General features: G+C 42.2%; 3 protein-coding genes across 5 annotated transcripts; 2 read left to right on the forward strand and 1 right to left on the reverse strand.

The window, feature by feature from the left end:
* Nucleotides 1-203: 203 nt before the first annotated feature.
* On the forward strand, nucleotides 204-4,483 carry adss1 (adenylosuccinate synthase 1). The gene is made up of 13 exons (XM_023273323.3): nucleotides 204-447; nucleotides 1,284-1,386; nucleotides 1,481-1,543; nucleotides 1,625-1,675; nucleotides 1,772-1,838; nucleotides 1,968-2,075; nucleotides 2,179-2,260; nucleotides 2,342-2,468; nucleotides 2,577-2,731; nucleotides 3,308-3,432; nucleotides 3,590-3,687; nucleotides 3,783-3,932; nucleotides 4,123-4,483. Exons 1-13 carry the CDS (start codon nucleotides 259-261, stop codon nucleotides 4,173-4,175), a joined length of 1,371 nt encoding a protein of 456 aa, XP_023129091.1. The 5' UTR covers nucleotides 204-258; the 3' UTR covers nucleotides 4,176-4,483.
* A 216-nt stretch (nucleotides 4,484-4,699) lies between these two features.
* Nucleotides 4,700-12,420, forward strand: siva1 (SIVA1, apoptosis-inducing factor). 2 transcript variants are annotated; one of them, XM_023273335.3, is made up of 4 exons: nucleotides 4,707-4,899; nucleotides 5,309-5,497; nucleotides 8,298-8,451; nucleotides 10,179-10,400. In XM_023273335.3, the coding sequence occupies exons 1-4, from the start codon at nucleotides 4,779-4,781 to the stop codon at nucleotides 10,225-10,227; spliced, it is 513 nt and encodes a 170-aa protein (XP_023129103.1). In that variant the 5' UTR covers nucleotides 4,707-4,778; the 3' UTR covers nucleotides 10,228-10,400. The 2 variants fall into 2 exon arrangements, with proteins under 2 accessions (XP_035805465.1, XP_023129103.1); XM_035949572.2 differs by lacking the exons at nucleotides 8,298-8,451; nucleotides 10,179-10,400 and adding an exon at nucleotides 11,542-12,420 and having other exon boundaries at nucleotides 4,700-4,899.
* A 1,434-nt stretch (nucleotides 12,421-13,854) lies between these two features.
* Nucleotides 13,855-20,783, reverse strand: zbtb42 (zinc finger and BTB domain containing 42). 2 transcript variants are annotated; one of them, XM_023273336.3, is made up of 2 exons: nucleotides 20,624-20,783; nucleotides 13,855-19,386 (listed from the first exon to the last, which is right to left on the reverse strand). In XM_023273336.3, exon 2 carries the CDS (start codon nucleotides 19,370-19,372, stop codon nucleotides 17,780-17,782), a length of 1,593 nt encoding a protein of 530 aa, XP_023129104.2. In that variant the 5' UTR covers nucleotides 19,373-19,386; nucleotides 20,624-20,783; the 3' UTR covers nucleotides 13,855-17,779. The 2 variants fall into 2 exon arrangements, with proteins under 2 accessions (XP_023129104.2, XP_023129105.2); XM_023273337.3 differs by lacking the exon at nucleotides 20,624-20,783 and adding an exon at nucleotides 19,710-20,058.
* Nucleotides 20,784-21,948: the final 1,165 nt, after the last annotated feature.

Consider the following 21,948-nt stretch of genomic DNA (forward strand, 5'->3'; position numbering starts at 1 on the left):
AGAAAAGCTGTAATATGCGGGTTACACACAGTCAATGTGGGATTTAAATTTAATGAGTGAATCTACCTGACATTTGTGCGTAAAGGCTGTTGTCGCGGCGCTTTAGCAGCCTTGAAGACAACTCGCCAGAGCACAGCTACGTCCATCTGTGCGTCTGGCTCTGACATCATCGGCTATGAAGTTACAGATATGGCAATGCCACTCTTGGAGACACTTTAGTCTTCTTGAGACGGGCGGACTAAAGGCACCACCACCATCATGTCGCTCACCTGGTCGGCAAAAGACCACAAAAACGCAAATCAATCCGCAGCGACCGGACAGAAGCGATCGCGCAACGACGCGGGGAACAAAGTGACGGTGGTGCTCGGTGCGCAGTGGGGAGACGAAGGAAAAGGGAAAGTGGTGGATTTATTGGCAACAGAGGCTGACTTTGTGTGCAGATGCCAGGTAAGTGTTTGGGCTGATTATGATTTCAGCCAAGCACAGGCAGTGGAATGTCATGTTTTGTATGAATCAGTTTCCTTACTATAAAATCTGTCTCTTACTGGGTGCAACAGGTGCTCAGAGGGAAAACACTTGCACCTCTGTGATCTGAAGAAAACTTTCTAACTAGAAACTCTTTTCAGTGTTATAATAAACCATATCCATCCACATAATGTGATTTCCCAACTGTCCACTTAAGGATTCAAATCATAAAATAGGGATATTGTGGTGGTTTAATTGTAACTCCCAAACATTTTCCACATACATGATGCTAATGTGTGGTGTAAACTTCCTCTGACTGACTTCTCCAGCAGATCACAGATGCAGAATGGATGTGAGATTCATTAAATTCATACTGACTCCAAACAGGGCAGCTCCTGTCCACTTACATAAGACACAGAACACTCCAGAGGTCACTCTAGCACCAGGACACTCAGTAAAACCTGCCAACAGTTGCTGTGTTGTACTATCTCCACTGACAGGACTAGCACCCTGTGTTCTGCAGGCTTCAGAGCCCCACCCACCAGGCTCAAGGGGTCACATTCTCAGGCTGGCTTGATATGTGAGAAGGCCAGGTCTTAGCCAGTTGGGGGAAACAGCGGAAGGTCCACCAGCACCAGCCAAGTCAGTTAAAATAGGTGCTGGAAAAGCTTGGCGAATCTGGGGAAAGGGTGGCTTATCGCTGCCTTATGAAAATAAGATGTGACATGTCCATGAATCCTCTCTGTTGGTCTTGGGTGTTTGATCCAAATGGCGACAGTATGAGCTATCATAACTTTATGTCCTTCCGTGATTTGTAGGGAGGCAACAATGCAGGACACACAGTGGTAGTGGACGGAAAGGAGTATGACTTCCACCTTCTCCCGAGTGGAATCATTAATCCCAAAAGCGTGTCACTCATTGGTAAAGGCTTCTGTCTTTATTATTTATAGTTACAGCATCATTCAAACTATTACTCAAACTGGGCCTCCCGCCAACTCTTTCTTTGTTCTTTTAGGTAATGGCGTGGTCATACATCTACCTGGTTTGTTCGAAGAAGGGGATAAAAATGAGAAAAAAGGTAATTTAACAAAAAAAAAGTAAAATAATGCAAAATAAGGTTAGTGTGTGTTCACATGTCGGATTTCTTCTCTCTGACCAGGTCTGAAAGGTTGGGAGAAGAGACTAATTGTCTCAGACAGAGCTCACCTCGGTATGTACAGCTGTCTATAGAGTTTCACTTCATTCTACATTAGATATTTCTGTTTGAAGGTTGCATCTTATTGATTTGTTTGCTGTCTGTCTGCAGTGTTTGATTTCCACCAGGTTGTTGACGGCTTACAGGAGACTGAAAGACAAGCACAAGAAGGAAAGAAGTAAGGGTGGGGAAGGTGATGAGGGCATGATGCGGTTCAGAATGATCCTTTGCCAAAAGATACAACAATACATCAAAGTATACTACAGCACAAATCTGCACTGATTTAACACATTTGTTTAAATGACAGCATTGGAACAACTAAGAAGGGAATTGGACCTGCATACTCCAGCAAAGCATCTCGCACTGGCCTCCGTGTATGTGACCTGCTGGGTGACTTTAAGGACTTCTCTGCTCGGTAGGAATGGTGTCAAGTTAAGGAATAACCCAAGCCAAAAGGAGTCAACCCCATTCATGTGTGGTAATATGTCATGAGCTATATATTGTGTATATCCTTTCAGATTCAAGAACCTCGTCCGCCAGTATCAGTCCATGTATCCATCCTTGACAGTTGACGTTGAGGACCAACTGAAAAAACTAAAGGTAGATACTTAGAAAAGTGACTGTTATTGGATGACTTGTTTCCAACAATGAGACGTTTCTTTGCTTCCTTGTGTCGTACAGGAATACTCTGAGAGATTGCGTCCAATGGTCAGAGACGGGGTCTATTATATGTACGAAGCTCTTCACGGACCTCCAAAGAAAATTTTGGTTGAAGGGGCCAATGCTGCTCTGCTTGACATTGACTTTGGTAGGGTTTGTGACAAAGTTTTGTTTTGCATTCATAGCTCATTTTAAACAGAAATTCGGCATCTGGGAATAAGTCACTGCTGTTATATTGTATTGCTTTTTTTTCCAGGCACATATCCTTTCGTTACATCATCAAACTGCACCGTCGGAGGGGCTTGCACTGGTCTCGGGATCCCTCCTCTGAATATTGGTGACGTCTTTGGCGTAGCGAAGGCCTACACCACTAGAGTGGGAATCGGAGCTTTCCCCACAGAACAACTCAATGTAAGAGCTTGAGGCTGCCTCAGTAAATCACCAGGAGTGTTGGGAAAGTGTTGTCACATGCTCACTTTCCCTTTCTGCTCTACATATTGTATGAGGAGACACATAACATGTTATGTAAGGGACTGATATCCAGTATAGTTTGTTTGAGATCATGTGGCTGACACACAGGCTGGCGAGGGGTGGTGGTGGTGGTGGTGGTGGTGGTGGTGGTGGTGGTGGTGGAGAGGGGGAGTATATTCTGGCTGTGTGCAGCTGTCAAATTTTGTGAGAGACGGGCTCAAACACGCTTTACGTCTTTTGCAGATCACATGTTCACAGGGATAAATTTAGGGGCCAGAGTACGGGTTAAGGATATATTTACTGTGTGAGCCTGGGTTGTGTTACTTGTCACGGGAGCTAACCGTAGGGACATAGGTCAAAATGTTAAAATTTTATCCCTCCAGCACATGTGATGTTTTATTGTACTCAGCTGTGCATACTGCTAATGTACTGATTGTATATTTATAAATGCCTGACCTCATTTGAGCCCATTGACAGTACAATTACAAGTATAGTTGTTTTTTCCTGTTTCCATAGGCAGTAGGGGAGCTGCTGCAGACGAGGGGTCATGAGGTTGGTGTAACCACAGGGAGGAAGCGTCGTTGTGGCTGGTTGGATCTTGTTATCGTCAGATATGCTCACATGATTAATGGCTTCACCGCGTGAGTGGCTTCACCAGTTTAGGTTTTTCATCGGGTGTTTTGTGGTTGTTTTGTTTGAATATGGCAAGCTTGCAGTTTTTTCTGCACCATCATCCATTGCATTCTACCTGTGATATACAGTAAGTGTTAAACAGCTCCTCTGTTACTTGTTTAACAGCATTGCTCTGACAAAACTTGACATTCTGGATGTGCTGGATGAAATTAAAGTTGGAGTTGCCTATAAACTCAATGGAAAAAGAATTCCCCATTTCCCAGGTAATTTACCAGATTTCTTGTTTGATTTGATGATATTTGTTTGGGACTGGCTATCAAGATCCAATAACTGATTAGTAATAATTGCTTTCTTTTAGCCAACATGGACGTTTTGCAAAAAGTGGAGGTTGAGTATGAAACCTTCCCTGGTTGGAAGACAGACACATCTGCAGCCAGGAAGTGGAACGACCTTCCAGCCAAGGCACAAAACTACATTCGCTTCATTGAGAACCACATTGGAGTTCCCAGTATGTTTGACACAGAATAACCAACCTTAATTGTACTTTACAGATCACACAAAGAACCAAAATAAATAGTAACACAAGAACAGCCAGTTGTCCATCAGGTGGCACTGATGCACTTATCACAAATGTCTTGCTTATGACTTCTGCAGCTTTGTCATCTTTTCTAATCTTGCTATTTCTTTCTCTCTTTTAGTCAAGTGGGTCGGTGTTGGAAAGTCCAGAGAGTGCATGATCCAGATGTTCTAAACCTTTTTCACCCCTAAATCGAAGCACAGACCTGATGTGGCATGTTTTCATCACCTAAAAGGATCTTCTCCACGTTACCTAATAAACATCTATGTAACCTTTGAACAGAGCTGACTATGTTTGTTTAAGATGGCCATGGATTATATTGATTTGATTTCTAAAGCCTTTATTCACTGTTTGCAATCAATCATAATATTGTATCACTATTAGCTGAGTGCATTAGGATTGTTTTGACTCCTCATTTAAAGTTACCAGCAGTTTGGCAATTTTATTTCACATTTTGAAATATTAAAAAAGTTCTTCTTGTTGTTTGTGGTCATCTTCCTAATGTTCTGTCAAGCTATTGATCTCTGAAATTAAAAACATAAACATACAAAATTGGCGACAGTCCCTGAAGGCAGCATTAATGTGGCCCGAGTTAAATAAGAAGCTAGATCATGTGACAGTAGAGCCGTTGCTTGATTGGCTCAGTGCTTTCACGTGACAATAATATGTGTTTGTGATTGGCTCATTCCCGCCCATCTCCCGCTTTTCCCGCAACAAACAAGTGTGCGAGTCCGCAGGAACACGGCACAGCACAGCACAGCACTTTTAGCAGCGAAAATGCCGAAACGAACTTGTCCTTTTCCGGAAACTTTCTCCTCCCAATACAAAATACACATTGGGCAACAGGAGTTAAATAACTACGGCGTGTTTGGGAACAAATACAGGCAAGAAATATACGGTGAGTACGCGTTTGCTGTGTGGCTGCGTTGCGCTGTTAGCAACTGTTAGCTTCGTCGATGCGCATGTTTGCGTGTTGACGTTGCGCAGCGGTTGATAAATACAAGTATATATTCATGATACATTGAAAAAATAGTCTTATTGATCACCTTTGGACGACTTTATTAGTTCAACTATAAGATTAATAATGTGTTCAGACTAATATGCCCTCTTTACGTCTGGTAATTGATTTTTGAACAAGGTGTTCTTGGTGTGTTTTCTGTACAGTGTTACCACTGAAGTACTACAATATAGCCAGAGTGCAACAAAACAGCCTTAAAAGTGCTATTATTATCAGTTTCCTGGGTACCGAGGCCGTCAGATGATAAATTGACTTATAATTTCACTCTGATTGGGTCTTTTTGTCACAGAAAAGACAAAAAATTTGCTTTTCAACGGTGCCAAAGCTGTGATGGGCAAAATATGGACCGGAGAGGAAAAGTGCAGAGACCCCCAACCACCTGGACAAGCCGAGACATCTGCATGCAGCCAAACTCTGCTGAGAGGACAGACACTGATTGGACATGATGGGAGACTGACAAGAGCCAGTGCTTCACAAGGTGAGCCTGAACTAAAGCAGGGGAAAGACAAAGGTTTTGGACACTGATACAGTTTTAGTAATTTTGTCTCTGCACCACCACAGTGGATTTAAAACAAAGCAAACAAGATGTGATTGAAGTGTGAAGTAACTTTCAGCGTTGATTCAAAGAGTATTGCATTACCCATGTAGAAAGTGCCATCCTATCAGCTTTGCAGCATTTGACTGAACAAAATAGCACTATGTTTTGCAGAAATAACTCTCCTACTGCGATCAGCTGTCACATCATTTATCAGCCTTGCATAGCCAAACCATTCTGCAGCACAGAACGCACCTCATTAACATTCTGCTATGAAGAAAAACACTCTAGCTTGTTTGTATTTCTTCAAACCAATAACAATTTTCATTGGGTGGAGCTAAGCAAAGGATTTCAGTGTCCCCTAAAAATAGCAACACAACAAATGTTTGGGTGGAATATGTGCATGCAGGGAGACAAGTCCTGTCATTAAAATGGCAAATTACTAAAGAAAAACTAGCAGGGCTGCTTTACTGCAAAACTTGGAATTTTCGGTATGGTAGGTTGCTTGCCTGGATTTTTTAGTTGTTGTTACGTTTAGAGAAGGGAATTTTAAAAGTGGTCACGCGTTGGTAGCAGAGGGGGAGAAGAAGGCCGCATGAAACGCACAACCAATTTCAGGCCTATACCCGAAATCTACTTCTAGTGAGTCAGACTGCATCATCAATAAATACCAGTGTCCCAGTTCCATCGGCAGCCGTACTTGTCCATGCCATAACACTGCCTCCGCCATGTTTGACAGATGATGTGGCCTGCTTTGGATCATGAGCCCTTCCTTTCAATCTCCACACTCTTGTCTTCCTGTCATTCTGCTACAAGTTTATCTGTGTTTCAGCTGTCCAGAGAGTGTTGTTTCAGAACTGCACAAGCTTTTTAAAATGTTGTTTAGCAAAGTCTAATCTGGCATTTCTGCTCTTGAGTATTACCAGTGATGTTCATCTTCACATTGATTCGCCTCCCTCCACAAGAGTGTTCTTGACTTGGCTAAATGTGGTATGAGTTTTTCTCCTCTAGGGAAGGAATTGTGCGATCATGGATCTCTGTAAAATAAAGGTCCTATGTTATGTTATGTATGATACATGAACAGCTAAAAATCAAAAATATCTGTCTGACCTTCGGATTGAAAGGTCAATATCAGCATGTGGGATAGGTAGTATCACAAAATAAAAGACACCATATTAAAGTACAGGAATTGCCCTAAATTTTGACACCAAGCACAACTTGATTCTATAAATCCTTCTATGTTTAATGTTCAAATTAAATATGCATGTTTTCACCCCATATTTTAGCCATATATAACAGAAAATTTAGTGATTTTTCAAGTGTTCAAATGTATGTATTACGGAGTAAAGAAGATATTATTAAGTACTTACAAATTTATACATCAACTGTTGTTAGAGTGAATGACCTTATGTCTGAAGAAACTGGCAGATTTGTTGCAGCATGATCTGCATCCTGGCCAGTATGTTGCAGCTGTTTATGATAATTACTGGTACTTGGGAAATGTTGTGGAAGTGTCAACTGAGCAGGCAGATGTGTTCCTAGGCTTCATGAAACCAAAAGGCCCTGCCAGATCATTTTCTTGGCCCAGAAGGAAGGACCAGTGTTGGGTGCCAACAGACCATATCCTTACCGAAATTGCGGACTTGACAACAGCAATGGGTCGTCAGTATAAACTTAGCCAGGATGCAGAAAAGAAGGTTTCTGAACTGTTTAAAAAATTTCTGAAAAGACATAACTGAACCAACTTTACAAACTATTCTTGAAAATTTGCAATTTTGGATTTTTCCATCATATATAATGTTCTATAAGTATGTAAAAATTTAGAAAAATCTGAGAGGGTCATGTGGGAAATTTTCTTAAAATCTGTTGATTTCATATGGAATGACCCAATACAAAATAGAAAGATGACCAAGTTAATGATAAATGCACCCACATGACTTCCTGAAAACATCTCCAAGACAAACTTTTTGTCTGGCCCAGTTTATGTAAAATGTGTTGCTTGCTTTAATGTTGTCTTAGTGGACATTTCCTACTTAAGACTAATATTAACATTATATAGTTTCAGTATTCACAGGAGTAACATGACACTAGTGTTCGTTTAAGTGTACATATAGGCGACCTGTTCTTTAATGACAACCCAAATACATATGTATATGTGTGTGTGTTTATTTATACACACACACACACACACACACATACAATTCTGCATGACATTTCCTTGACATTCTGGCAAAGACGTATCTCTTTAAAATTCCTTTAAACAATTAGCTGGCACACATGGGTACTGAGGAATTAAATTTTTTATCCAAATGAGCTAAAGATCATTTCTCGGCTGAAAGAAGTTACTTTGCTCGAGGCCAAAAGCAGATGGTTCAGTCAATTAATCAGACTTTAGTTGTATAGCTCTTTTCATGCAAATAGAACGTAACAAAGTGCTTTAAAGGAAAAAAGAAACAATAAATAAATAAAAACAGCAACCTTCAACCTTCCTGTACCCCCCGTGAACATTATCTTAGAGAAGAAGGACTCCAGTAAAACGGGAACTGAGCAAACACTGTCATATATAAATACAACGGTAGCAGATGTTTCACTCAGTTCATACTTTCTACCAGCAGATGTCAGGGTTGTTGCAGGTTTGGATGCTTGATTTGGTTGGTTGTTTTTTTTGTTTTGTTTTTTTTGCTGGAGTGCCTAACTAATTGCATTATAACCATAGCACTGTATGAATGTATATGTTTTCTAGATGCACCAGCAGCTCCCACGGGCTGCTGTGTGTGTCAGAAGAGTCAGGGGTCCAGGACTTCATGCTCCCAGTGTGACCGTCAAGCCTGTTCCTCCTGTACCCGCCAGTGCTCCAGCTGCTCCAGCCTCTGCTGCTCTGTCTGCACCATCATAGAGTAAGTCACACTTTCATTTGCTTCTCACTCAGTCTCCCAGAGGGCTTCATTGTAGTCATGCAGATATATTGACAATCAGCATTGGCCATTGCTGGAGGTAAAAGGCTGTATCTATAGCAGTGGGTTTTTTTATTTTTAACTGACTGCACATATAAAGTAGAAATGACACTGATACAGATAGCACTTTTAATGGAATGTTTTCTAATTTAAACTGACATGTTTGCATTACCTATCTAATCTATATTCTAAAAAACTAGTTGTGTCTGCAAAGCTTTACCTTTTCTGCACCTACATTTGTGTAGGGACTCATTAAGGAGAAGACCTGAAAACTTGACTGCATCCGTAGCTGGAATCGAGCAGCAGTGTTTTTCCTTTCCTTTTTTCCCCTTTATGTTCTTTAGTCGTCTCAGCTTCAAAGTATCATTAGATCCTGAGACTAAACTGAGAGACCATGCATGCTGAGGTTAATTAGGTGTCAGTTGGAAAAGCACTTGCTTTGGCATTAAAGACGTGCTTATACGAGGTGTGGGGTGCAAGCTGTTTCTCATCTATTCTGTGCAAGGCAATCCTCTAGTGCAAGTGCTTGTACTGTGGCACGCTCTTAACTGCAGACATACCTGCAATTCTCCATCAACGTCACTGGACTAAACAAAGGCGTGTAGTTTTTTGTATTTCTGATAAACAGAAAGTGGATGCTAAAATGAATTAATCTTGCCAGAAAGAAAATCCTCAAAAGATTTTTGGGTCAGAATTCATATGCAGAAACAGAGCAGTGAAACTTTGATATCACTTGAAATGTGAACATTTTTGTCCACCTAAAAATTAAAAATCTATTGTTCAGTATAAATTATTTATATGCCATTTATATTCCTTTCACTGTAGAAAAGCTGCAACACCTGATTTTCAGCAGCCATCCTGACTTTGGACAATGTAATTAGTCTGCTTTTGAACAAATGCATCAGAAATGAAAGTAAATCTGTGCAATTTCTTGCAAAGACAAGAATTTCCTGAATCGTGTGATGCAAAATATGTGAATGTTTAGTGATCAAAGGAGGGACCGCAGATGCAGGCATCCTTTCAAAGTTTCTGAGGTTAAAATATAAATCAAAGGCAGATGAGTGATCATTCAAGCCATTCCATGTTCTGCATCTGTGTTTTGAAGTTGGGTTTCTTTTGCACATCTCATTTTTGCAGTTGCAGCTGAAATAGTACAGAGGACAGACTATTGTTTGTTGGTGGTTTATTCCCCTTCATCCCTCTGTCCACATACCAAAGTACAAGGGCTGAATGATTTGTGGAAAGCATATTATTGCACTTTTTCTTACAGATATTGCAATTTTTATTCCTAATATAATTTTTGAAGCCCAGCTTCACTTAAATATTCACAGTGTAATCAATTTAAAACACTTGATGGAGCATTAACACACGAGATACCACTAATGGTGTGACTGTCTCACAAGGAGGACCGCAGGAATTTGTAAAACAACTGACACAACAGTTTCATCTCTGGGTCACATGTGTTGCAGTTATACTAAATTGCAGTTTTTTTTATAATTTGCCAGAATTTCTTTTTGAAAAGCTATGAAGTACCGAAATCATAACGCTGAAACCCAAACTCACTCTGAGTGTGAAGTGCAGAATCAAAAGTTAGCTGAGCAGAATTACTCACAAATATGTCAGATATTTTCAATATAGTTGAAATGATAAATGCTTTCTTTGTTCCACAGCTACAGCGGGCGATACGATGAAGTTTTGTGCTGCGGTTGTTCGACGTAAACGAAGACCAAAGGATGGATCAGGAGTTTACGACTAAACATAGAGTTGCTTCAAATGAGATATTACTACGACAGAATTTTATACCTGTGATGTTTTTATGTGATCCAGATGTTTTCTTGTACATATGTGTTTTCAAAAAGTAACTGAAATAAACTTGAACACTTTTGTATACACTTTTGTTACCTCTATGGTGTATTTCAATTTAGTATTACATGACAAAAAAACCACAATATGTTTGAACAAAAATTAGAGTCTCACAGATGTGTAAATCAGCAGGTGGCAGCACACATCAAGCGCTTGGCTGAAGGATGAGTTCCTTTTAAACTGGGCACATTCACTGCTCACTCTCAGCGGGTGAACAAATTTATCTCGCTATGCTAAAGAGGCAGAGTTTCAACCTTTTAGTTGAAGAGTGTAAGTTTTGTCTCGGCTCAGCAATGATAATGAAATTCCAGTCGAGCCTCGTCTAGACTGACCTTGAGAATATGCTATCAGATTTATTTATTAAAACAAGAAGACCCAGAGGTTGAACAGAACCAGACCTTTGCAGCAGACAATTTGGCTACAATTATCCCAGCGGGACGCGACCTTGAGGTGTAGTCATCACTTTCTCTTGGCTGCTGTTTGTCACTGATGATGACTGGTTTCAGGGTCGGGTATTGTACACCGTGAGTAATTGTTCTTGGTGGCAGAAGTCGAGTCATGTGACGCGGTGTTATAGATATTAGCTTGGATGAGAGCGCTTCCAGGAGCTTATTGCGAATGCGCCTATGAGCTGTTGAGTCACAATCCCCCTGCTCGGCCAGGGCCAGTTGTGGCTCCGGTCTGTGGGGAGCTCCTTGCAGTTGGTGTCCGAGGGCTGCTCTTGATTCCAGGCTGAGTGAGCAGACAGCTGCTGGCAAGCCAGGCGTCAAGTTGTCTGCACGTTTCTTGATAAGGCTTTAAGGAAGTCAGGGATGGACATAAAACACTTGAAAGAGAGACATTTCCTTTTCAAGCCGCATTGTTTTGATTGGAGGTTAAGCAGCCATTGACTCAAGATGGTAACATCCAGAAGTGTAAAGCTGCTGGATGCGGTTTGATCCAACAGAGTAAAAATTATAGGACTGAAACAATTACAGGACAGAAAAATGTGAAGTATGTCAAATTGAGTCATGTATCAAGAAAAAAATGCAAAATATTTGCTATGTCCCGCTTCTATAAGAATTTGCAGATTTTCTGATTTATATCAACAATTTGGAGTTTAGACAGTTTCCTCCTTTCATTGTTTTGTTCAACTTTTTGAGAGAAACCACCTTATGTCTCTCTTTACAGTTGACGATGCTGATGTTTATCCCTCACCTACCACATCACAACTCCATAATGATGGGATGACTTTATGTATCTTCACAAACGAAAGTGCAGCTGTCAAGGTTTTCAGCGTCGGCCCCATCCATGACCCTTAAAGGACAAAAAAAAAAGGTCACGGTGTGCTCAGGAACGCTCCCAATCTACTCCTTGGTTTCGTGTATGGCCGGGGTGTGGGTGTGAAGAGGAAAGGGAGAAGCCACATAAACACCCACAGCGCTCCAGACAGGAGCAACTGCAGTCGGCCAGCGGGAGCACGTGGCTTTGTCTTTCACCCATTCTTTTGGGGACCAGCTGTGGTCTGAGTGTGGTGAGCGTCAGGCCCAGTGATGCTGCTGCTATAAATATGCGTCAACGAGGGTGAGTAAGTGACAGCTGTACAGTGGACCAAGGACACACTGTCTTGGCACTGTCAGGGCGAGCCAGGCCAAAAAAGGCAAACCCAGTGTGAGAGCGCTGGTTGATATGTATTTATGCACTTGTAGGCATTGATGTGGTGTGTACACTTCAGATTTGGGGGTTTTAAGATTGTAGCTATGAACTATGAACTTGTTGCTCAAATGTGGATGTAGCCTCACAATTTGGCTCGAATCAGACTTTTATATTACTAAAGGCTGGGTAACTTAAGAATTATCCCTGAGAAGTGTGAATTAGATTTCCTGAAAGTCAAAAGAATGGTTCCTCCACGAATAAGTGGATGATAACAATATGCATGTGTTAATATGGAGAGAGAAAAGAAAACTACCCATGCATGCGTGTGTGTGCGCTCGCATTGTCTGTACACAAGCGCATGTGTGTGACTGTGTTTGTGTGCCCTTTTCAAGTGTGACCACCTGTCTTTTGTTAAGAAATAAATAAATAAACACGGGCCACACCAGCTGTCCCTGGCAGTCCGTCCCTTCAGAGGTCAAGGGCTCCCACCGCTGGCCTTGTTGAGGTGGTGGACACTTGCAACTTTCCTACAACTTCTCTCAAGTACCTCTAAACACACACACACACACACACACACACATATATACACATATACACACAAAACAAGCACGCCAAAGCGCTCGCAGCCAAATGAGCCCGGCTTTGAGCCTCGGGGAGGAATGTTTTATTACACCATCGAGTTACACTGCACATATCCCAGCTCGTCACCCAGCAAGCTAAGCCCTGTCACATGGCCCCTACTTTCCATGTGAAGGTTTTTGGTCCATAAGAAAGAAACACACACACATATACACACACCAGGCGGTTTAAGCCCCGGATCCCGTCAGGCAGATGTGAGATGTGGGTGCCAGCGAGTGCACCGAGGCCTGCTGCTGTGGATGTTTACAGTGCGAGGTGGCCGCAGCGTTGCAGAGGGCCCTTATTTACTGTGAGCTGGCTGGGGCTGTTCGGGGTGTTTATGAATGATCTTGGGAGGACATTGTTTTCTTTATGTTGGAGCTGCCTGGCTAGCGCCGCTGTGTCGTCTGTTTGTGCATAAAGTACGTGCTGGGGAGCTGGGCCAGACAATAGCCTGGCTGAGCTACTACCCACGCACACAATGGAGTGGTGGGATGAGCCCGAGGTTTTGGGGACTGTGGGGGTGGAGGTAGGATAGATGGGGGCAGGGGCAGTTGGATGCGGCCCTTGTCTATATGGCGTTCCCAGAATGGGTGAGCTGGGATTTGGGGGAGGGTGGTGGGAACCCGGGCACATCCCTATTGGGATCACGTAGCAAAGCAGCTGGATTTCTTTCATGGTGCAGCAGGGAAATAATTAAAAGTTCTCGCCATTGAAACTGTCCAGTGAATTGGCATGAGGTTCCTCAATTAGACAAACATTTGGAATGCATTTGTTTACATACAAATAGATGTGTGTGTGGTGGTGTAGTTTGCTGAAACAGATATGATTGAGTTTTAAGTAATAATTACACGACAGCGTCAACTGGCTTTGTTATGTCGGGTTTATCTCCTTTGGAGAGTATTGGCAACAGGTCAGGAACAATGGGAGCCCATCTTGAAATTGTTTCGTCCTTGAGCTCAGTTTATGGTTTCAGAGGGATAGGGCCTGTAAGACCAGCAGTATTATCACATTCTGTTGTCTCTGTACACATTGCAGCGCTGCCCACACATGCTGTCTGCCTGGCTGTTGCTGCCATGTGTCACACAAGGACTCCTCAGTGGCATTCTTAGGTCGTTAAGAGTGTTCAAGTCTGCTTTTATTTTCTTTATAAATTCTACAATAATTAACTGCAGTGAAAGTGATGTGTTGTTGCAAGGAAGTGTTGGAAATGAAAGAACTCCACACAAAGAAAGTTGTTCCATTTAATTCTATACATAATCTTAATAAAGACCTAAATCAAGATTGTCACATTTCCACAGCACACGCACACAAACACACTCCAAAAGCGCAAAGAAAATGCACATACAGTTATAGATCAAAGTAAATTGCCTCAATATCTAAGCAATGTCAATTCTGCATAAAGATTGTCCTCTAATCTCTACACCACTAACACTGAAGCAATTGATTACTATAAAATATACCTTTCTTATTAAAAAATTATATTAAATTCTAATGGCACTTCTACAAATTCTATTAAAAAGATCTTCGTTTGACATTTAGAAGCTTTTTTTTTTTTTAAACCAAATTAAAACCGAGACAGTCAAATGTTACACAAGAAGCATATGCAATAATAAATATTTCTCATGATTATACACAATTTCACAGTTGTAACCTGCAGAGGACAAAAATTCCAGTATCAGTCATTTTTTGACTTCAAAGATCATACAGCATGAGTTAGGCGAACATAGCCCTCGATCAAGAGTAGCACTGTTTCAAGTCAACAATCAAAATCTCAGTGTTTCACATTCAACAGTGACATTAAAATAAAAAAGGAACGGATTGTTAGTTCCCAGTAGTATTGGCTGATAGAAGCCAAAACACAAAAAAAAATGTTTGACTTCAGTTTAACACGTCCAGAACAAATTTATTCACATAAATTTCAAAACTTAATCTCTTGCAAAGCAGCACTAATAAATGGACTTTTAGTTTTGTCTTCATTAACATTTTGATATGATTTAAAAAAAGAAACTGTTGTGAATGTTCAGCGGGCCACTGTTGCTGTGATGTGAACATCATCACCGCAGTCAAGGGCAAAAATGTACAATATAGAAAAAGGGCTTCTCCAGATGCAACACCTATTCGTGTGTCTACAAGGCACATTTGGTGATCATCCTGGAGGTATAAATAAAGACTGCAAACAACAAAAAGAAAATTCTTTACACGTCGTTAGTTTGTCTACCTCTGTACACATGTACATTAGAGAATCAAGCAAATTTTAACTTGCACCACATAAAAATGTTCCTTTAAAAAAATGAGACGAAATCTACATTCCTGTGTGCTCTGACTGAAATATACATCATCAGCACTACGTAACATCTACGTATCTGAAATCTATCTACTGAAGTGATCTAACTGGCAGGGCAAGTAAGCAACAGGAGTGTTTTCTGTTCATCTGAGCCCCATTGCTAACTTCAGGTCAGGGAGTGAAACAGATTGCAGTAATTCCATCTTGACTTGGTCTTTATCCAGAAAAAAAACCCAAACAGCTAAAAACCTTCTCAGAAATTACAGGTGAATTCAATTGTTTTCCTGAAAGAAGTCCAAAGAAAACCACCTTGGGGTGTCTAAGGTGAAATGGACTCTTGACCTCAATCACCACAGCCAGCGGACATATTGTTGTCAATCTCAACAATATTTCCAAATCTGGCACTTGAAGCGTAATGCTCTAATAATTCATAGTCGTATCTCCTGCATGTGGAGGAACAATGAAGCATTTATTTACTGCATGCTGGGATGGAGGGGGGCTGTTCTTTGATGCCTCCAAACAATACACCTGTTTACAGTCTCCTTGGTCTCCCTTTGCTAAATACATTTCTCACATTCCAATGGCTCCATTCAATACAGAAAAGTGCAAAGAGAGACTTGAACTGCCTTTTCTCCCCACAGCCAGGACAGAGATACACAATGATCCCTTGAGAACTACCTGGGACTTGGTGGGGGGTGAACAATGCCTGTATTGTCTCGTTTCTATAGGTAGCCGGTGCCATATCAGTGTGGCTGTGCTTGTGAACAACTGTTTCCTCTGGCAGAACAGCAGTCGGAGCAGCATTAACTGCTCTGATTTGTAGTGAGGCGGAGTCCAATAAAGTCTTTGAATATGGAAGAGGAACCAAACTCCCTGGGGAAGACATGACACTAAGAGACTGCAGCCTTAATAAGACACCTGACTCTGTCGACCTTACGTGTGTAGTAACATGGAAAAAAACAAAACCATTTGATAAATATAGTATATATTTACATTAAATATACAAACAGTAAGAAATAGCAGCCTAGACAATAGTGTTGAAACTATATGCATGCTAAAAACAAGTGCTTCTCTATGTTCCATGTGACAAATCTTGAACACTCCGCAGAGATTTTCTACACAATATATTAAAATACAATTACAGTAACTCGATTTTGCACAGAGAGAAAAAAATGGACAGCCCCAATACCAGTTAATGAGTACCAAGATCGCTAGGCAAGACAGCAATGTCTTTCAAGCTTATAGAAATAAGAACTACACCTACGGTAAACCCTGAAACAAGTCAAACTAATAAATAAATTCTGATCAAGTCTTCTCAGGACAGATTAGACAAATATCATGAACTTTTAGTGCTACACCCCTGGTAAGAATCCATATAGCATCTACGTGAACAGACAGAAGAAATCCATTTGCTGCCCAGAGACTCCTTCAAGGGCAGCATCACTAAAAGGCTCCAACTTCATCAGTAGTAACTTAGACACGTACAGCAATGGATTAATTCAAAGAAAGAAAAGTCAGTAGATTCAGCCGAGCTCTGATGGACAAACAGTGCTAACAACAGACAAACATCCACCTGTCTCCCTCTGTCCCCTCTCTGCCTGCTGAGGGTCCTAAACAGCGTGTCAGTGAACCCTTTATGCCATACCAGGGAATAACAAGGTAATTTGCTGGACTCTACTTGCTTTTAACACAGACAAGTCAATAAACATTTAATTAACAAGAGCTGGATCTGCATTTTTTTAATTACAATTCTTGTAAATGATCTAATTAAAAAAGGACACTCGTGGATCAGTTCCAGAGCAGACCTCAGTTACTACCTGGTATGTGGAGTGTAATCCAGATTTTGTAAAGGCCTAAACAAAGTCACTGATTTTGACCTCCCCCCAAAAAAGAAAAGAAAAGGCATGGCATTATATGTCATTCTAGTTTTAGTAAGTACACTAGGTGAAGTGTTAAGAATTTCAGTAGGCACCAGTATTACAGGCATTAGCTTTTAACTACTCTCATCCCTCTTCTGATTATACGTCTTTTTAAGTCACAATTAGAAGGCCAATCCATCAACATGTGCTCACTCACATTAGCAACTAAAGAGCTGCTAACTTAACCCAAGGCAAAACAAAACAAAAAAATAATAAAATAGCATGGTGTTACGATGGTCTGCTTACTTCTTGTTACAAAACAACATAAAAACTTCATTTCAACCAAATAACAATTCTACTTCCATAAACAAAATCATACTTCCAGTAGTCAGACTTCATTAGTTTTGCTGCCTTATGATAGTTGTTAAGGACTAAAATCCCCCAAAATAAATAATTAGAATAATAATGTAGGTGTTAAAATCAAATCATATATTGCTACTCACGGACGGTTCTGATCTCCCACGTGCACAAATAAAATCTTTCTGACGACTGTATTAACGTATGTTAGCATTAGCTATCGCCCATTTTGCTCACAGGTTACGAACATAGGAGGCTTTTCCTTCCAGCAAATACACTCCTCAAATAAACTCGACAGACTGACACAAACAAGACGGAAACAAACAAGTGCATCATCTGATTTGTTCACCTTTGTCTACACACATCCAGCTTTGAGTTTCGCAGCACCCAGTTTTATCTTAACAGCCTGTGCACCTCAAACTGACTGCCTCTGACCATCACGTACGCCTACGACATAGTCCAGCACAGAAAACAGCTCCAGTTCAAAGTTGCTACATCTTTAACTTGAGAAATGCCGCATGGGGTAGAATCCAAAAGATATGTTTCCAACAAACTGCCAACATGTGTACACTAATGGGAAAATTGTTCAGTAGTAGTATTCAGTGTATGAAAAGACACTCTGTCTTATGTCATGGCACTGGTGAGAGGTGTTTTATCCAATGGCGAGAGTCTTGACAAGGCCACAGTGAAACTTCCTGATGTGGCGGTAGAGGTCCCCAGACTGAGTGAAACGCCGTTCGCACCACTTACAAGCGTGAGGCTTCTCACGCGTGTGAACTACAGCGTGCCGACTCAAGTTATGGGAGTACTGGAAGCTCTTGCCACACTGGCCACAGGTATATGGCTTCTCGCCAGAGTGTGTGCGCTCGTGACGCTTAAGAGTGTACATGCAAGAGAAGGTCTTGTTGCACTGCATGCAGGTGGGGACTGAGCCGTCGGGGGACAGCTTGGATCGGGCGCCGTCCTTCTCGCGGAAGTGTGAGCTGAGGTGCAGCTGCAGCACATGGGGGCTGGGGAAGACTTTACTGCAGAGGGGACACACACACACCTGTTGCCCCGGGGGCAGGAGCACCCCACTGGAGGTGGAGATGTCTGAGGAGGCCAGGTCGTCCTCCTCCTCCTCCTCGCTGTCCCCCAGCAGTCTACCCCTCCCGTCCACCTCCCTGCCTGGGGCGCCCTCCCTCCCCCGGCAGGCCTCCCCCTCCTCGTCCATCAGGTCCTCCTCCTGGGAGAGCAGGGCGGCTGTGGAGCCGTTGTTGCCTGGGAAGAGGGCAGCGAACCCTGTCACCACTGAGCTCCTGGCACTATTCCCAAAGCGCTGGCTCTCAGGGCTCATCGGCTCACTGTCCTCCTGCTCTGACAGCAAGTCGTGTTCGTCTTTAACAAGTGGCTCAGTGCCCTGCTGCTGGCTGTCGAGGGCCAGCTGTCCCGAGACGTAGGAGGGGTGTAAGGGATCTCTGCTAGACAGAGGCTTGAAAGACAAATCCAGTGCACAGTCCATGTCATCTGAAGCCCGGGACCTCTGGGACAGCAATACGGTGGAACTACTGACATCAGCTTTTGTTTTTCCAGCTGTTTGGACGCAGGGCTCGGCCTCTGCTGACACATAATTGACACCTACAAGGTCCGGGGACCTGCCAGAGTGACCGTTTGCCTTCTGCCTGGTCTGTGTAGACCTATCACAATCTGTGACAGCCAGCCTGACTTCACTGTTGTCCATGTCAAACACTTCTGCTGGGGGGGCCCTGTGAAGCCCCTGAGACAGTGTCTGGGGCTGTCGCTGAATGAGCTGCTTACTGTGCAGCTCGCCATCTGAGGAATTTTCCCTGTCCAGACAGCTGAGTCCCAAACCCTCTCCCATCTTTTCATCCAGGGAGGAAAGTTCCTTATCTTTCAGCTTGCCTTTGCACACTTTCACTATATCATACATGTGGAGGTAACTGGCTGCTGCCAGAACATCCTCCACTGGCAGAGTGCTGAATTCCAACTTCCCCTCATACATAAATTCAAGGAGCAGACTGAAAGCTGGGGCTGTCACAATGTCACTGTTGAGATGCACAACGTCCCTTTTGTCTAGCTGGTCCCTGTAGAAGAGATGGAAGTACATGCTGCAGGAGGCCAGCACGGCTCTGTGCGCTTTGAATCGAGCCTCCCCGACAAGAACAGTGCAGTCACAGAGGAAACCTTGGTGACGCTGCTGACTCAGACACTGCAGCAACTGGCGGCTATGGTCTGGGAACTCCATTCTTCCTTCATAACCTGATGAAAAACAGGAAAAACAGGATACTGGATAAACGAAATGAAGCCATTTAGAGGGCACAGCGGAGCAGGCGTCACAGATTACAAACAAGCACCAAAGTGTCCAAAAGCAGTAGAAATGTGAGCAGTAACTTGTGCCAAATGCTTTAAAAGTGTCGGAAAACACACAACACCTTCAAGCAGCTCGTAAAATCGCTCAGAATACTTGCATTTAATTCCCTAACATCTCACATTTAACTGCATCTCTAACTTTCTCCAACTTGAGAACAGAAATCCTACATTCTTTCCAGTGGTGCAGGACACGCTACGCTGCGCTCACCCACCCGTGTATCACGGTGTGAACGGACCCACTCTCCAGATTATCCAAAGTATTCCGGTTTGTGGTCGGACTTCTTTGCGCTTCCAAAAAAAAATAAGTGGCGCACCGGTGCTTTTTTCCCCCTCCCTTCTCTCCAAACGCACACAAAGCAGCGGTGTTTACAGGACAAGCAGGCGGCTGTGGGAACGGGAGCACTCGTCCATCGAGGGGAAGGAGGCTAACGTGAAAAAATAAGACCAGAGCAGAGTGAGTAAACTGGTGCTCTGTTTGCTAATTACACTGCAAGCTGTGGAGTCAGCTGCTCTGACATCACCGCAATGGAAACGCTACCTCCAGCTGTGCTCCTCTTTATGCCATATGTTAACTCTGGGCTACGCAGTCCAAAAAAGACATACAACTTAAAGAAAAAAAACTGTGTATCTACAGTGATCGCAAGATTACGCGGCGTTTCCAACTTTTTAAAAAATCGGATTAATGATCACACACCCGCGGATGACAATAAATCGCTTTGTGGCACCTTTTTGCGCACAGATCGGACACCCGCGCACAACTGGGGAGATTTGTTTAAAGGGGTTAATTCAAAATAGATTGAAAGAAGGATGGCAAGTTTGGAGAAAAAAAACTGAAGTGGATTAAAGTTTGATGCTGCCGAGAGAAGAGGGGTAATTTTACGCGCAGAGGTTGGGTTGCTTTTTAAACGCAGAAGAAGAAGAAGAAAGTGCAGGAAGGAGACAGGAGGGCCAAGGGCGCAGTAAACCGAGCTCCATGTCCGTGTTGGGAAACGCATTGCTGGGAGCCTTTTAAACAGCAGAGGAACTCACAGCAAAGCCAACTGCGCTGAACGAAGCGGCGAAGGGGGGGACACACTTTTAACTTTCTCCCGTTCCCAAGCACAAAAACCCCCCCCGCTGCACTTACATGTATTCCCGCCCGCTTCGTCGTCCTTTATCTCCTACGAGCCCCGATGTCCTTTCATGATGTGCGGCCAGATGTTCGCTTCTCCTTGTCGTTTCTTGAGCTTCAGTCCGACCCTGGGAAGGCAGGCTGCACTCAGCGCTGCTGTGTGTCAAGCAGGTTGATAATGGCCCAAGTCTCGCGATATCGCCGCGGCCACAATAAGTTCTGTACTACTCCGCGAATTCACACAGCGGCAGCAAGTAGCAGAGCACACTGGGGACATCAATTGGCTGCCTTATTAAAACACCTGTCTCACGAACAGGGGGGGCTTTCAGTGTGATAAACCCTTCCAGTGTGGCGAGGTGAAAAAAGTGGACAAATGGAACAAACGCACAATACTCACTACCACTTTTACTCTTAAAGGTGTTTTTTCTCTCCCTTTAAATAGGGCCACAAATAAGCAAGCAAGTTTGTTAATATTACACTGTAAAACTTCATAAAGGAACTCTTTTCTGTTTAACTTATATAAATTTGTGATATTTGCTAGTTTTTAATCATCTAACTTAAAAATATCATTTTCAGACCACGTTAGACCTTAATAACGTTAGTTAATGTTACTATAACTTACAGACTTAAAATGATGGCCAGCTTTGAACAAAACTAGCATACAAGCAGACTCCCCAGATGCATTTTTGGAGAGCTGAAACTCAAAATTTTTATTTTATTTTTATTTTTTAGGAGTTTGAGAAAACAGACGTGGTGGAAATTTGCTGTGTATCTTAAATGCATTTTGAAGTAAATTATGGTTGTTTTTTTATCCTAATAATTCAAACAATTCTAGCTATTACAAAATATAGTATTAAATTCAGTTCATACACCAATAGATTGTCTTTGTACTAACTCTAGTTTGTAAAAAAAAAGACTTCAGCAGCTGTAAGTTCTTAATGTCAAAAGAGGAAGAAAATCTTTAAACTAAGACAATGCTAAAAGAAAGCAAATCTGTCTTTAACCACTGCAACAATATGACTAGTGGAATCAACTTAATATCTTAAATTGAGTGAATTTGTTTTCTCAAGTTCACTTAATTCATCTCAACTGGTTTCACACTTTGACGATTTATAAGACTTTGAACAAATGAATCAACTAAATTGCAGGTAACTTACATTTTTAAGGCTGTGGGGGAACTTAGGTTTCCACGTTGAATGGACCTAAAATAGTACTTTGTCACACAGAGTTTATTCAAACTTGTTCACAAGCAAAGTGATCATGTATAAGATAAAATACAAAATACAGAAAAATGAAATAAATTAAATCAAATAAACAGTACAGACAAGTTGGATTAAGCA

This window comes from Amphiprion ocellaris, chromosome 20, assembly GCF_022539595.1.
Source record: "Amphiprion ocellaris isolate individual 3 ecotype Okinawa chromosome 20, ASM2253959v1, whole genome shotgun sequence".
Lineage (NCBI taxonomy): Eukaryota > Metazoa > Chordata > Actinopteri > Pomacentridae > Amphiprion > Amphiprion ocellaris.